The sequence below is a fragment of the Microtus oregoni genome, unplaced genomic scaffold (genome assembly GCF_018167655.1).
Source record: "Microtus oregoni isolate MIOR12 unplaced genomic scaffold, Mior012 000016F_ref0000370, whole genome shotgun sequence".
In the NCBI taxonomy this organism is placed as follows: domain Eukaryota; kingdom Metazoa; phylum Chordata; class Mammalia; order Rodentia; family Cricetidae; genus Microtus; species Microtus oregoni.
Window position 1 is genome coordinate 38,456,262 of NW_024543075.1, and position 12,349 is coordinate 38,468,610.

The 12,349-nt window shown below is 36.5% G+C and overlaps 2 protein-coding genes across 2 annotated transcripts; both read left to right on the forward strand.

Moving 5' to 3' along the window:
• Positions 1-1,210: 1,210 nt before the first annotated feature.
• On the forward strand, positions 1,211-2,134 carry LOC121457949 (olfactory receptor 2D3-like). Its single transcript, XM_041667039.1, has one exon. The coding sequence runs from the start codon at positions 1,211-1,213 to the stop codon at positions 2,132-2,134; it is 924 nt and encodes a 307-aa protein (XP_041522973.1).
• Positions 2,135-6,124: 3,990 nt separating this feature from the next.
• LOC121457889 (olfactory receptor 2AG2-like) lies at positions 6,125-7,075 on the forward strand. Its single transcript, XM_041666952.1, has one exon. The coding sequence runs from the start codon at positions 6,125-6,127 to the stop codon at positions 7,073-7,075; it is 951 nt and encodes a 316-aa protein (XP_041522886.1).
• Positions 7,076-12,349: the final 5,274 nt, after the last annotated feature.

A 12,349-nucleotide genomic window follows, 5' to 3' on the forward strand; every position in this document is an offset into this window, starting at 1 on the left:
AGAAGTCAAGAACTGAGTTGGATATTTTAAAGATCCACAATGAAGTTATCATCTATAATGGATATTTGTCTCATTTCAATATCCATATCTATAATGGATATTTGTCTCATTATTAAGAGGGCAAACACTAATTTGCCCTCTTAATAATAATCATTGCAGCACTAAAACATGGAAATAAAACTAAAGGTACACTTGATTGTTGTCAGTCTGTTGGTTACTCTGCTAAACAGAATAGCTGTAAAACCTGAAGAAAGAGAAGGTGTCTGTGTTTGTGCAAGGAGTGGATATGAGCCGTAGTCAGAGGACCTCACAAAGGAGACTTTAACCTCATCTTCAAGAAGCAAGAAGAAACGTTCAAGACACTGAGTCAGAAGCACTCAGAGTTAGTGGCAATTTGAATACTGTTTATATTCTGTGCTATAGGAATGATAGTAACTCTATATTATGTACTTAACTGGCTTAAAGGAGAATGAAATGAAAATGTCACCAATGATTGCCACCAGGTGATACCAATAGATTAAAATTGGTGTCATGTGCAAAGAAATATAAAATTGAGCAGAAGACAGACTTTGGAGACTTGAAGGTGCTAAGTGTAACAACCAAAGACACGAGTATTTTTATTTATAACCCACAGAACATTGCTTACATTGGACATAATTAAAATAGAGTGATAGATAGGAACACAGAATACTAACCCCTTTAGTATAACTTTCTAGATATTCTTCACTCTAAAGAGTGGTACTCTAGAATTATTTTGAAAAAAGTGAATGAAAGGCTTCATAAATATTATCACAGAATTCACAATGTCATACATAGCTAATTAAGGTCATCTCAACATGATAGCTCCTCAGACCTACATAAAGGTTGAATATAATCTGAGTAGCACCAACAGGTCCCTCAATTCATTAGGAGGAACAGAGGTAGATTGGTGATGGAACACACAGTATGCTATTTTTCTTTCTACTGCCACTAGAAGATGCAAGGGAAGAACAAAAGCAGTCTTTGGTTCTCTGTTGAAAAACCACACAAGCCAAAAAATTTCAGTCTTTCAGAATATGGAAATACTTTTAAAGAACTCAATACTCCAATTTTTGAATTAATGAAATTAATTTTAAATTAAGAAAATATCCAGTTATGTAGATACTCTGAAGCAGCTGATGTATGTGCATCTTTTTCCTTGAAGCTCTTCTACAGAGATAAGTAATTATTCATGGGTGAGGACAACAGATCATCTGTGACAGAATTCATCTTCCTGGGCCTCTCACAGGACCCACAGACCCAAGCCCTGCTCTTCTTCCTTTTTCTCCTAATCTACCTGCTCACTGTGCTGGGAAATCTGCTGATCATCGTGCTCATCCACTCAGACCCCAGACTCCACACTCCCATGTACTTCTTCCTTAGGAACCTGTCCTTTGCCGATCTCTGCTTTTCTACCACCACAGTTCCCCAGGTGCTCGTCCACTTCTTGGTGAAGAAAAAGACCATTTCTTTTGCTGGATGCTCAACACAAATTGTCGTGTTACTTCTGGTTGGATGTTCAGAGTGTGCACTCCTGGCAGTGATGTCCTATGACCGATATGTTGCTGTCTGCAAGCCTCTGCACTACTCCACCATCATGACACACTGGGTATGTGTCCAGTTGGCTGCAGGGTCCTGGGCCAGTGGTGCATTTGTGTCCATGGTGGATGCCACCTTCACTTTGCGTCTCCCTTACCGAGGAAACAATGTCATTAACCACTTTTTCTGTGAACCTCCTGCCCTCCTGAAGCTGGCTTCAGCAGACACCTACAGCACAGAAATGGCCATCTTTGCAATGGGCGTGATAATCCTCCTAGCTCCTGTCTCACTCATCCTCATTTCCTATTGGAACATCATCTCCACTGTGATCCAGATGCAGTCTGGGGAGGGGAGGCTAAAGGTCTTCTCCACCTGTGGTTCCCACCTCATTGTTGTTGTCCTCTTCTATGGCTCAGCAATATTTGCCTACATGAGACCAAACTCCAAGATAATGAATGAAAAGGATAAAATGATTTCAGTGTTCTATTCAGCGGTGACCCCCATGCTTAATCCTATCATTTACAGCCTGAGGAACAAGGATGTTAAAGGGGCTCTCAGAAGAATAACTGCAAAATAGTTTTGAGGGGTTGTGGGGATTTGATGCTGCTTAACATTAAGTATAAAATATGAGTTGTGCTTTTTAACTTTTTCCATATTTATCTATTCCTCTACTATTACATTTATTTTTTGTGTAGTATTTCTCAAACTAGATCAATAAATTTCTTTTCTGGAGCCAAGTGTGTTTTAGTCTTAAGAAAAAAAATCAAAGGTAATTAAAACAAATGGAGAAGGGAAAATAGGGAATGGTTTGAGTAGGCATGTAAGCAAATCAAACAATAAAACATCAATTAAAACAACCAATCTGCAGAAATGCATACATGTTTTTTGACTATAAGTAATGTTCTTTGTTCTTTCATTCACCTGCCAAATTTACTATAAGGCATATAATGTATCCCAGGAAAATCTATAAATTTTAGATATAAACATAAAGTAGTGTTTTATTTCTATCACTGTCTATATTTCTGAGCATAGCAATTTCTGAAATTTTACTGAGATGCTTCGGTAATAATAAATAGTACATTTTTTTCTTAAAGAAAATGGGAGAGTTAGGAGGTGTGAGAGGGGAGGAAAAACGTTAGTTCTATTATAATTTCATAAATTAATAAATAAAGTTAAACAAATAGCTAAATCCACAAAAGGTAAGAGCGCATATTTGGATTGAGAATTGATTTGAAATCAGTTATAAATGTCCTACTATATAATTACAAAAATACTGAATTAAAAATCACTTTTGATATGTTCCATAAGTTTGCATATACTGTTTCCATTTTCATTCAATTCACAAAAGTATTTAATCCCTCATGATTTCTGTCTTGACCTAATTTTTCTTCATTTTGTGTTGTTTAATTTCCATGAGTTTGTGTACTTTTTGGCATTCCGATTGGTTTGATATTCGTTGTTAGTCTTTGGTGGTCTTATAGAACATAGGGTGTTATTTAAATTTTCCTATCACTCTTCAACTTCCATTGTGTCTTTGTATGTGGTGAAAGTTCCATTGCCTGTTGAGAAGAAAATGGACTATCTAGTGTTTGTGTGAAATGTCCCATGGATGTCTGCTAGGACCTTTTGATTTATGATGCTATGTAACTCCAGCAATTTTCTGCTTAGTTTTTCTTTGGATGGTCTGTGTTTTGGTGAGAACTGGGTTTGAAGTCACCCACTATCTCTGTGTGAGAGTCAATGCATGATTTTAGGTGTAGTAGTCTTTCCTTTATGAACTTGGGTGCTCTTGTGTCTGGTGAATAATTGTTTAGAATTGTAATATCCTTATCATAGATTTTTAAAAAATGATTATTTAGTATCTTCTCTATCTCTTCTGATTAGTTTTGTTTTGAAATAAAAATTTCTATATCTGCCTTCTTTGCTTTTCAATCATGCCAGTGATTAGAAAAAAACATTCAAACCCTGAACCCTGCTTCAGTAGCTACCCAGCATCTCCCATCAGAGAATAAAAGAAATTCTTCACTGAAAACTAAAACAAAATTCCTAGTCTTTGTGGCACTGGGGGTTGGACCTATGGAATGTACATGTTAGGCAAGTGACAAGCCATTGTGCTATATGCTCAGATACTGAACCATATCCTCAGCCCAAACTCTACCCTTTTAAGTATTGTTTTCAGGTATTCACTGCTATAAATTCAAGTTTAATTAATATGTTTCCTTTTGAGTATGTTGTCTATATAGAGATAAAAATCAATAGTTAACTTGTTTCTTCTGTTGCTTTTGTATAGTAATTAGTCATATTGATCTATTTGTCATCATGAAAACACATGCTTAATTATTTTTCCTTAAAATTGGAACAAAAACAATGAACTTTCCAGAGGCAGTTCCGAAAGATTTACAGGTGGACTTATTGATTAAACAGAACCAAAAGGAGAAAAAAATATATATGAAGGAACATCCATGAGAGCACAGAAATGGAGAAGAGAATTGAAACAACATGACCAGGTCAAATAAATTAGTGACATTGAAGGAAGACCAAGTATTAGCATGTGCACGTGTGTACCTCCATGCAACATTGAGGTACAGGTCAGAAGTGGACAGTGGAGTCCTCATGGAGGCTTTGAGAAACCCCATGTAACTTGACAAAGGCTCCTCTGAGCTTCCTTGTTTGGGGCAGTTTCCAGCACCAGCCTTCCTGTAGGGAGGTCCTGATCAAGACCATGTGGGACAGAATAGGTTTTCACACCAAGAGCCAAAGAGATAGATTAGGTATAGAGAGTGTGAGAGGCCAGGGAACACACCTAGGAGCAATCATTAAAGTCCAATTTGCAGTAGCATTTTCATGGGATATGCCGCCTGGGAGGATGACACTGTCAAGCCTCCCTCAGGACAAAACTGGAGCTTTGCTGCTGCCCTTGAGACAGCAAGCGTAGGCAGCACTGGTCTTCATTGAGCAGCCCTGCCCGTACTTCTTCCCCCTAATTACTACTGAGCTTATCTGAGACCATGGAACCCTGGCAAGAGATGAGACATGAAAAGCCCAACTCATAGACTCAAAAAATTTGCCCAGAACTAGACTCCCATAGAGATTGGGTTGGAGTCTTAATGGAAGATTCATATTCTTGCTTCCTGAGGATCTCATGCCGAATTCTCAGATGATCATCAGCACCAGTATCCCCTTGGAAAGGACTACCAATGCCAGCAGCTAGAGAGAGGAGTCTTTGACATTTGATCTTAGTGACAGCAGCAAATCTTCATCCCACCTTTTATTGGAACCACCTTCTCTTTTCCTTTGTGTTTTAAACAGCTTCATCCTCCTAAGAATCTTAAGTCACTCAGTGTGGTTTGGAATCTGTGCTGTGTGATTTTGGAGGTAGGTAACAGTTCTTTCTCTGATTTAGGCAAATGTGTATGGAGACGTAGAGTATCTGGCTACAGACTCAGGACCTCAGAAGCCTGTTAGTTATGTGAGTCTCTGTTTTCTGCCTCATTCCTATCTGTTCTCTAGACATCATGTGTGCACACCAGCTTGAAATGTGGGGACAGTATCAGTCATTGTGAAATGCTGGTCAGATCTGAGTTATTAGAATTCTAAGCCCCAGACAATGCGTCTCAGTATTTACCCTTGAAACATCCGGATTTCTTGAACTCCTAGAGTCTAATGAAGATTATTAAATTAATAGTACCTCAAAATAAAGTCACTTTATCAGTTGGAATTTCTCCCTCTACATGACTACTTGCCTTTAAAAATAACAAAGGAAAGCCAATAGAAACACATTTTGAAATTTAAACATACTGAGTAGTGACATGGAGAAATACTTATGTAAACATGCTTCCAAATTTTCAGCTTCCTCTCCCCGGTTTCCTCTGACTATTTTCACGAAGTTAGCAGGGCTCTGCTGCCTGTTTTAGCTGCTGCTGACAGTTCTTGATTTGAGGTCCTCAATAAAATCATCATCATCCTAGACATGATTTTTCTTCAGCTTTTCAACTGTGAACCATCTAGTCTTTCTCTTTAGGTAGGGGGTTCGAGCGACAAGGAAGGAGAATAGGAGAGGCAGCATGAGTTCAGATGCAGAGTTAGGCGGCAGGTGGTAGGATCCAGGGTTCTGGTTATTGCTACCTTACTCAATTCTGCTTTGTTTCTCTTACTTGTAAGTTTCTAAGTTTTGGCACAGATGGGCTTCAAATCAACTTTCAGTGTCTGTTTAATATGAAGAGAGATGTGTCTTTGCTTTTTAAATTTAATTTTCAAGAATTTACTTGAGTACTGTATTTACATCACCCACAACTATCCATGTCCTCCACAACCTTTCAAGTCCAGAGATTGTTTAATCTGTCTTATTTCTTATGATGCCACACACACAAAGGAAATTCTCTGTGACAAGCAATTCCTGACAAGCCTGTTGGTTGAGCATAATTCAGAAATCAGAAAATATATAGAATGTTGTTGCTGTAGGTCATCCTATATTGACCTGCAATAATTCCAATGTGAGTTTAGCTCCCTTAGAATGGCTTCCACTGAGAATCTGTCTATTTCTAGGCAACTAAAGAGACTACTTAGAATGGAGCTCTGGAACTCCACCTTGGGAAGTGGCTTCATCTTGGTTGGAATTCTGGATGGCAGTGGCACACCTGAACTGCTCTGTGCCACAGTCACAGTTCTGTATACTTTGGCACTGACCAGCAATGGACTGCTGCTCCTGGTCATCACAGTGGATGCCCGGCTCCATGTGCCCATGTACCTCCTACTTAGACAGCTGTCTCTCATTGACCTCCTCTTCACATCAGTTGTTACTCCCAAAGCTGTGATGGATTTTATTTTGAGAGACAACACCATATCTTTTGGAGGCTGTGCCCTTCAGATGGCTCTAGCATTGATGCTGGGCAGTACAGAGGACCTCCTTCTGGCCTTCATGGCCTATGACAGGTATGTGGCCATTTGTCATCCTCTGAACTACATGATCTTTATGAGTCCTAGAATCTGCTGTCTCGTAGTGGCCACATCATGGATCCTGGCCTCTCTGACTGCAGTAGGTCATACTGTGTATACTATGCACTTCCCTTTCTGTATGTCCCAGGAGATTAGACACCTGCTCTGTGAGATCCTGCCTTTGCTGAAGCTGTCCTGTGTAGATACTTCCCAATATGAGCTCTTGGTTTATGTGACAGGGGTAACATTCCTGTTACTCCCCCTTTCTGCCATTGTTACCTCCTACACACTAATTCTGTTCACGGTGCTGCATATGCCATCAAATGAAGGGAAAAAGAAAGCCCTTGTCACATGCCTTTCCCATTTGACAGTGGTAGGGATGTTCTATGGAGCTGCCACCTTCATGTATGTCCTACCCAGTTCATTGCACAACACCAAGCAAGACAATATCATCTCTGTATTTTATACAATTGTCACCCCAGCTCTGAACCCCCTTATCTACAGCCTGAGGAATAAGGAGGTTATTGGGGCTTTGAGAAGGGTCCTGAGCAGATACATCCTGCCAGCACACCCCACTATTTAAGGAGGATTTGCCTTTCACTCTTTCTTCTCCAACCTAATTGTCATAGTTAGCCATTCTTCAATATTATAGGTGTCTAAGATGATACATACACTTTTAAAGTTCTCCTTTCCTTTTTCCTGCATACCTGGTATATACAGATACCTTAATATGAAGTTGGGAAGCATCCAAATAAATACCAAGTAGGTATGGTTCTGGATTCATTTTTCATTTCAACTTCATATAGCAGTAAGACAAAGCATTAGCTTTGGCCTGAGAAGTACCCAGCAGCCTCTAAGCACACTACTCACTTTTATCTGTATGTTAATTGTTAATAATAATAAAGGTGTGCAGAAAATATTTTGAATTTCTGTAGAAGAAAATTGTTTGTGAAAAAATTAATAGGTATACGATTACAGTTGCATGCCTGAACTGGGGGACACATTAATGTTACAAGCACGACACTTAAATTAACATAGTACAAAAAGTCAAACATGGAACATATAATCTCTAGCTGTAATATTTAACTGAGTCATTTTTATATGTGGCATAAAATTACAGGTGAAAAAAATGAATGAATAAGCCATAATTGAAAGTATCCATGATTTTGAAAGGCTAGAAATGCAGTAACATTGAAATATTTTATATATGTTGTTTGAAGTTTTGAAAAAAGTGTAGCCTTACAGATATACTTTAGTCATGCAGTTTACATTGAAATACCTACTATAATGTTACCCTTTTATTTTTATAACACCTACACATATTCTATTGATTTGAAGTATAAATATAAGTGAGCTTTATCATTTAAAATTCAGTGTCTCTTATCCACTATTACGGAATATTTTAGAATATTGATGAATGGGGGTGCAGAGACTGACTGAATCCTTCCCTCCTTGTCTTTTGGCATCATTGGATATTAGTCTTAAATTTGTGTGTATCAGGTTGCTGACTTTTTAAAAAGTGAATACTGAAAGCCTGATTCCAAGAAGTTTTTTGTTTAGCTTGAATATATAATATGTCATATTTGTAATGGGTCCTCATAATTTGTGCTTAATCTGTATTGACTACTAAGTGCATGAGTAGGAGAATCTTAATGATTTTTGTATTGTTACTTCTCAGAAATAAAATATGATCTTCATTAAAAATAGGTAGGTAGACTAGAAATAAGGGGTTTCTTGTAAACTTATTAACTTTATGCTATTCCTCTCTCAACCTTTTTTATGACTTGTATTTTCCATATTTCATACATCTCTTCTCTGAAAGATTAAATGTAACAAATTTTGCATTTGGAGAGAGAATACACATAAGTACTAAAAGTAATGTGAAAGCCTTGGTCTTTATTTACAGTGCTGGTATTCAAACCTAGAATGTTGTATAGCTGCTCTGCCATTGAGCTTCACATGGTCAAAATGGTTAATTTTTCTGAATATGTAGTTAGGAAAATATTGGAATACACAACCGAAAGCCCTCAACTGAGTAAGTTCCTTGAATTTAATGCTGCAGAATGTATCCAACTGATGGAACAAAGCTGAAGACTGGTGGTTTTTTGGGGACAGGCATAGAAATGAAGACAAAAAAAGAACATCTATGAGATGCCACGGAACCTTTTAAACTTTGCATACTGGAAAAATATTGGAGTAGGTAATGTGATTATGGGGGCTTCACAGCTCCTTACTGAAAATCATATTTCTTAAAACAGGACATGTTGGCTCTGGAAGTTTGTGTTTGAAACAAATACAGTGTAATTACTACTGAAAGTAGGTTGCTCATACTTCAGTCCATGGCCACAGACCTAAATGCATGTGGGAAGCACTATTTGCATTCAAGGGTTACTAATAACATACAAAAGAAGATATGGAATTCAGAAAGGTTTCGTATGGGAGGTGTTATGGTTAGTTGGAGGGGAAAAGTGTGGAGGAATATGATCTAATATACATTGTATAAATATATGAAATATTCAAAGAATAAAATATTATTTAATACTGTCACACTTAGGAGAGATACAAGATAATATTATGTTACATAGGCATTGAATATGATCAATAATATTGCTTTGTGCAATCTGAAACACTGAAAGAAAATATTTTTAATACTCTTATCATGAAGAAAGAGATCAATATGAAGGTGTGTTGGTATGGAGTAGGGAGATCTGAGAGGAAATCAAGGTTGAGAAAGAATATGCTAAAATATGCTGTATAAATTTTTTAATTAATAAGCAAAATATTAGAAAATAAATGGTTAATGTTTGACATGATAAATATTAAAGAATTGGGGTGATGGTATATTTTAAATATATTTCTTCTCAGTATAAGTTATAAGAATGTACAATTACTATAACCTAACTAAAAAGGATCAACTAGTTGAAATTTGTCATTAGTTTAGTTTTAAAAACTTTTGATATAATTTAAGTATGTAATAATTTTGTTATAAATATATTTCCTTAGAATATAAATTAATATAAAATTCACCTTTTTAGTTTTAACTTTCTTTTATTTAAATTAATAATACTTGCTGGGGTATTGGTATAAGAAAATTTTTCTATTAAAGGCCAAATAATAAACATTTTAAGCTTTCTGAGCCATATTGTCTCAGTAAGTGCTAAACTCTGGGTCACAGACAGTGTAAAATCAAATGTTTCAATAAAAGTAGGGAGATGGCTCAGCACTTAGGATCACTTGCTGCTTCTGCAGAGAGCTCTGATTTCAGTCCCAGGACCCACATGGTTGCTCACAGGCTTCATGCCTCAGTTCCAGTTCTGACCTCTGTAGACATGCATGTGGTACACATACATACATGCCGATAAACACTCACACACAAATTTAAAACTACTCCAAAAGTTCATTTTTTGAAAGTTATTTATTTATCTTATTATTTATTTATTATTTTATTCATCAGTTTCTGATTATTTATTCTTAATTATTTGCTTGCTTCTTTATCTAAAAAATTTATTTAATTATTTATTCAATTATTTAATTACTTGGTTCTGAGCATTGAAACCAGGACTTTATACATGCCAAATAAGAGTTCTGCCTGTGAAACACATCTTCAATCCAAATGTCTCTCTTTTTTAAATGATATCAAACCCAGGATCTCATGCATGTCAAGCATACAATCAACCATGGAGTCAACCTACAGCCCCAAGTTTTACAAAAAGATCTGGGCCAGGAAGTTTCTAAAGCAGAGCATGTCATAAATAGGACCGTTTCTAATAGACTTGATATGACCTTACCACCTTAGTGTCTTTCCCCATCTCTACAATTCAAACTAACAAATCTTTCATTTCAGTGGCTTGACAGGTAAACTAGTCTTTGCATACATTCAGGTGAGACATGGGGCAGAAGACATGAAGTTTCAAAGTGTCTCATTATCAGCTCTTGAAGAATTTGAAGAATATTTTTTTCAGTATCCTAGCTGTGGATATATGATGGTTCTTTAAGACTGGGTTTTGTGTAAATTTCTGTGATCACATTCCATGTATTAAAGTCCAATCATGTGACTCCACAAACAAAGCGAAGGGAACCTGGGACACAGGAAGAGGGAATCTAGGATGAAGGGTGACACATAATCTACTTTTAATCATTTGATACTAGCAATATCTAAAATTTGTTTTAGGACAATTTATTCCTTGTGTTAGTATTGTAGCTTTTGCTTTAAATATTTATCCATTTCATCTAATGTCATGGTTATTCATTTCTTCCTCATTAAATTAAAATGCTGTCATAATATACATTTGTCTCACGACTGTTTATTTTATCATATTTTTATTAATAAAGCTTCAGATGCAGTATATATGTCACAATTTTCTTAATCATTCATTCTTTCAGCTTTCTAGCATGTCAAAATCCATTAAAATGCATGTGAATTTTGAAGGTGGTTACTTTGACTCTTGATTATTTCTCAAAAAATAGCACCTTTAAATAAAAATGTTAATTCTTTCTAACTAGGAACTTGGTATATTATTAGTGTGTTTCTTTGGTGACTTTACACCCATATACTCTCATATTTTTGTGTTGTTATAACAAAAATTGTATTGTAGATATTTTTCCTAAGGTAAAAATGATTATGGTTTATGTAGGAGACAGTAAGAAAAACATTATCATTGGGGAGGACAGAGTTTCAGAGGTGTAAAATAGGCAGAAAGATTTCATCCATCAATTTGGAACAATGAGATCAACAAGCTTGTATTTAGAGAGGCCATTCTGCATACCGGAAAGAAAACTTGTCATGGCAAGGGTAGAGGAGAAAGAAGGGTACCTTTTAGGAAAGTGTTGCCGAGCAATGGATATGGGGTCGTGATGACTTGGGCTGAAGAACATGTATGGAATTGGTGGAAGTAGGGGGGACCATAAGATTACTATATGTGTGGAATCCATTACATAGATGAATCTAATAGGACTTACTTGTTGAGATAGTAAGGCAAAGGAAAAAAAACATTATTTTTATGTATGTGTTAATTTCTTCATTTGTGAAGACACTATTGATTCAAACACAATAAAACAAAGAAAAAAGAGAGGAATAACAAAATAACATAGGTTATGTGGAAAGCTAACTAGTCCTAAATAAGGAACAGTTGTGCACTGTGCAGTAGGAACCAAGGAGAAGGAAAGAGTGAGGTTAACGTAAGTACAAAAGGCAGGGTTTCCAGTGGAGTGAAAAGTGTGCAAAAATAAGATTTGAAGAATCTGTGTAGAAAAGTAGCATGGCCTGGTCAATATTTACAGAGGGTGGTGTTGATTCTAGACCAAGTTAGCAGAGGATGAATCAAAAATATGTTTTTGGTTATTTTTTAAATGAGAGCTAGTGAGATAATCAAACTTGATTTATGCACATGCTTAGGCTTTTGTATCATTAGCCCACTAAGCTAGAAATCATTCAGGAAAGATTCTTGACTGAGAAAAAAGCAAGGTGTTTATCGACTCTCTGGGGGAAATTCCATACCCAGAAATAGTCGGGGAATCAAAAGCTGGACAGTGAAGCATAGAAACAGGCAAACCAGTAGTTGGTGGTGGTCTGGAATCAAGGAGAAAAAAGGTGGAGAGAGAGAGAGAGAGAGAGAGAGAGAGAGAGAGAGAGAGCACAACTATATTTCAATGTTGCTGGCAGATCAAAGGTTAAGATGCAGAATGGACTCTTTAAAGAAAATACTGATAGCTTTTTGCATTTAACTTAGAATTTTTATAGAAGCCAGAAAAACAGCGCACAGTCACTGGGGTGAAGGATACTCTCAGGAAGATGGAATAACGGAACAAAGATTAAATAAAAACAAAAGAAATAGTATTGGAAAGAATCAAGTTGTGA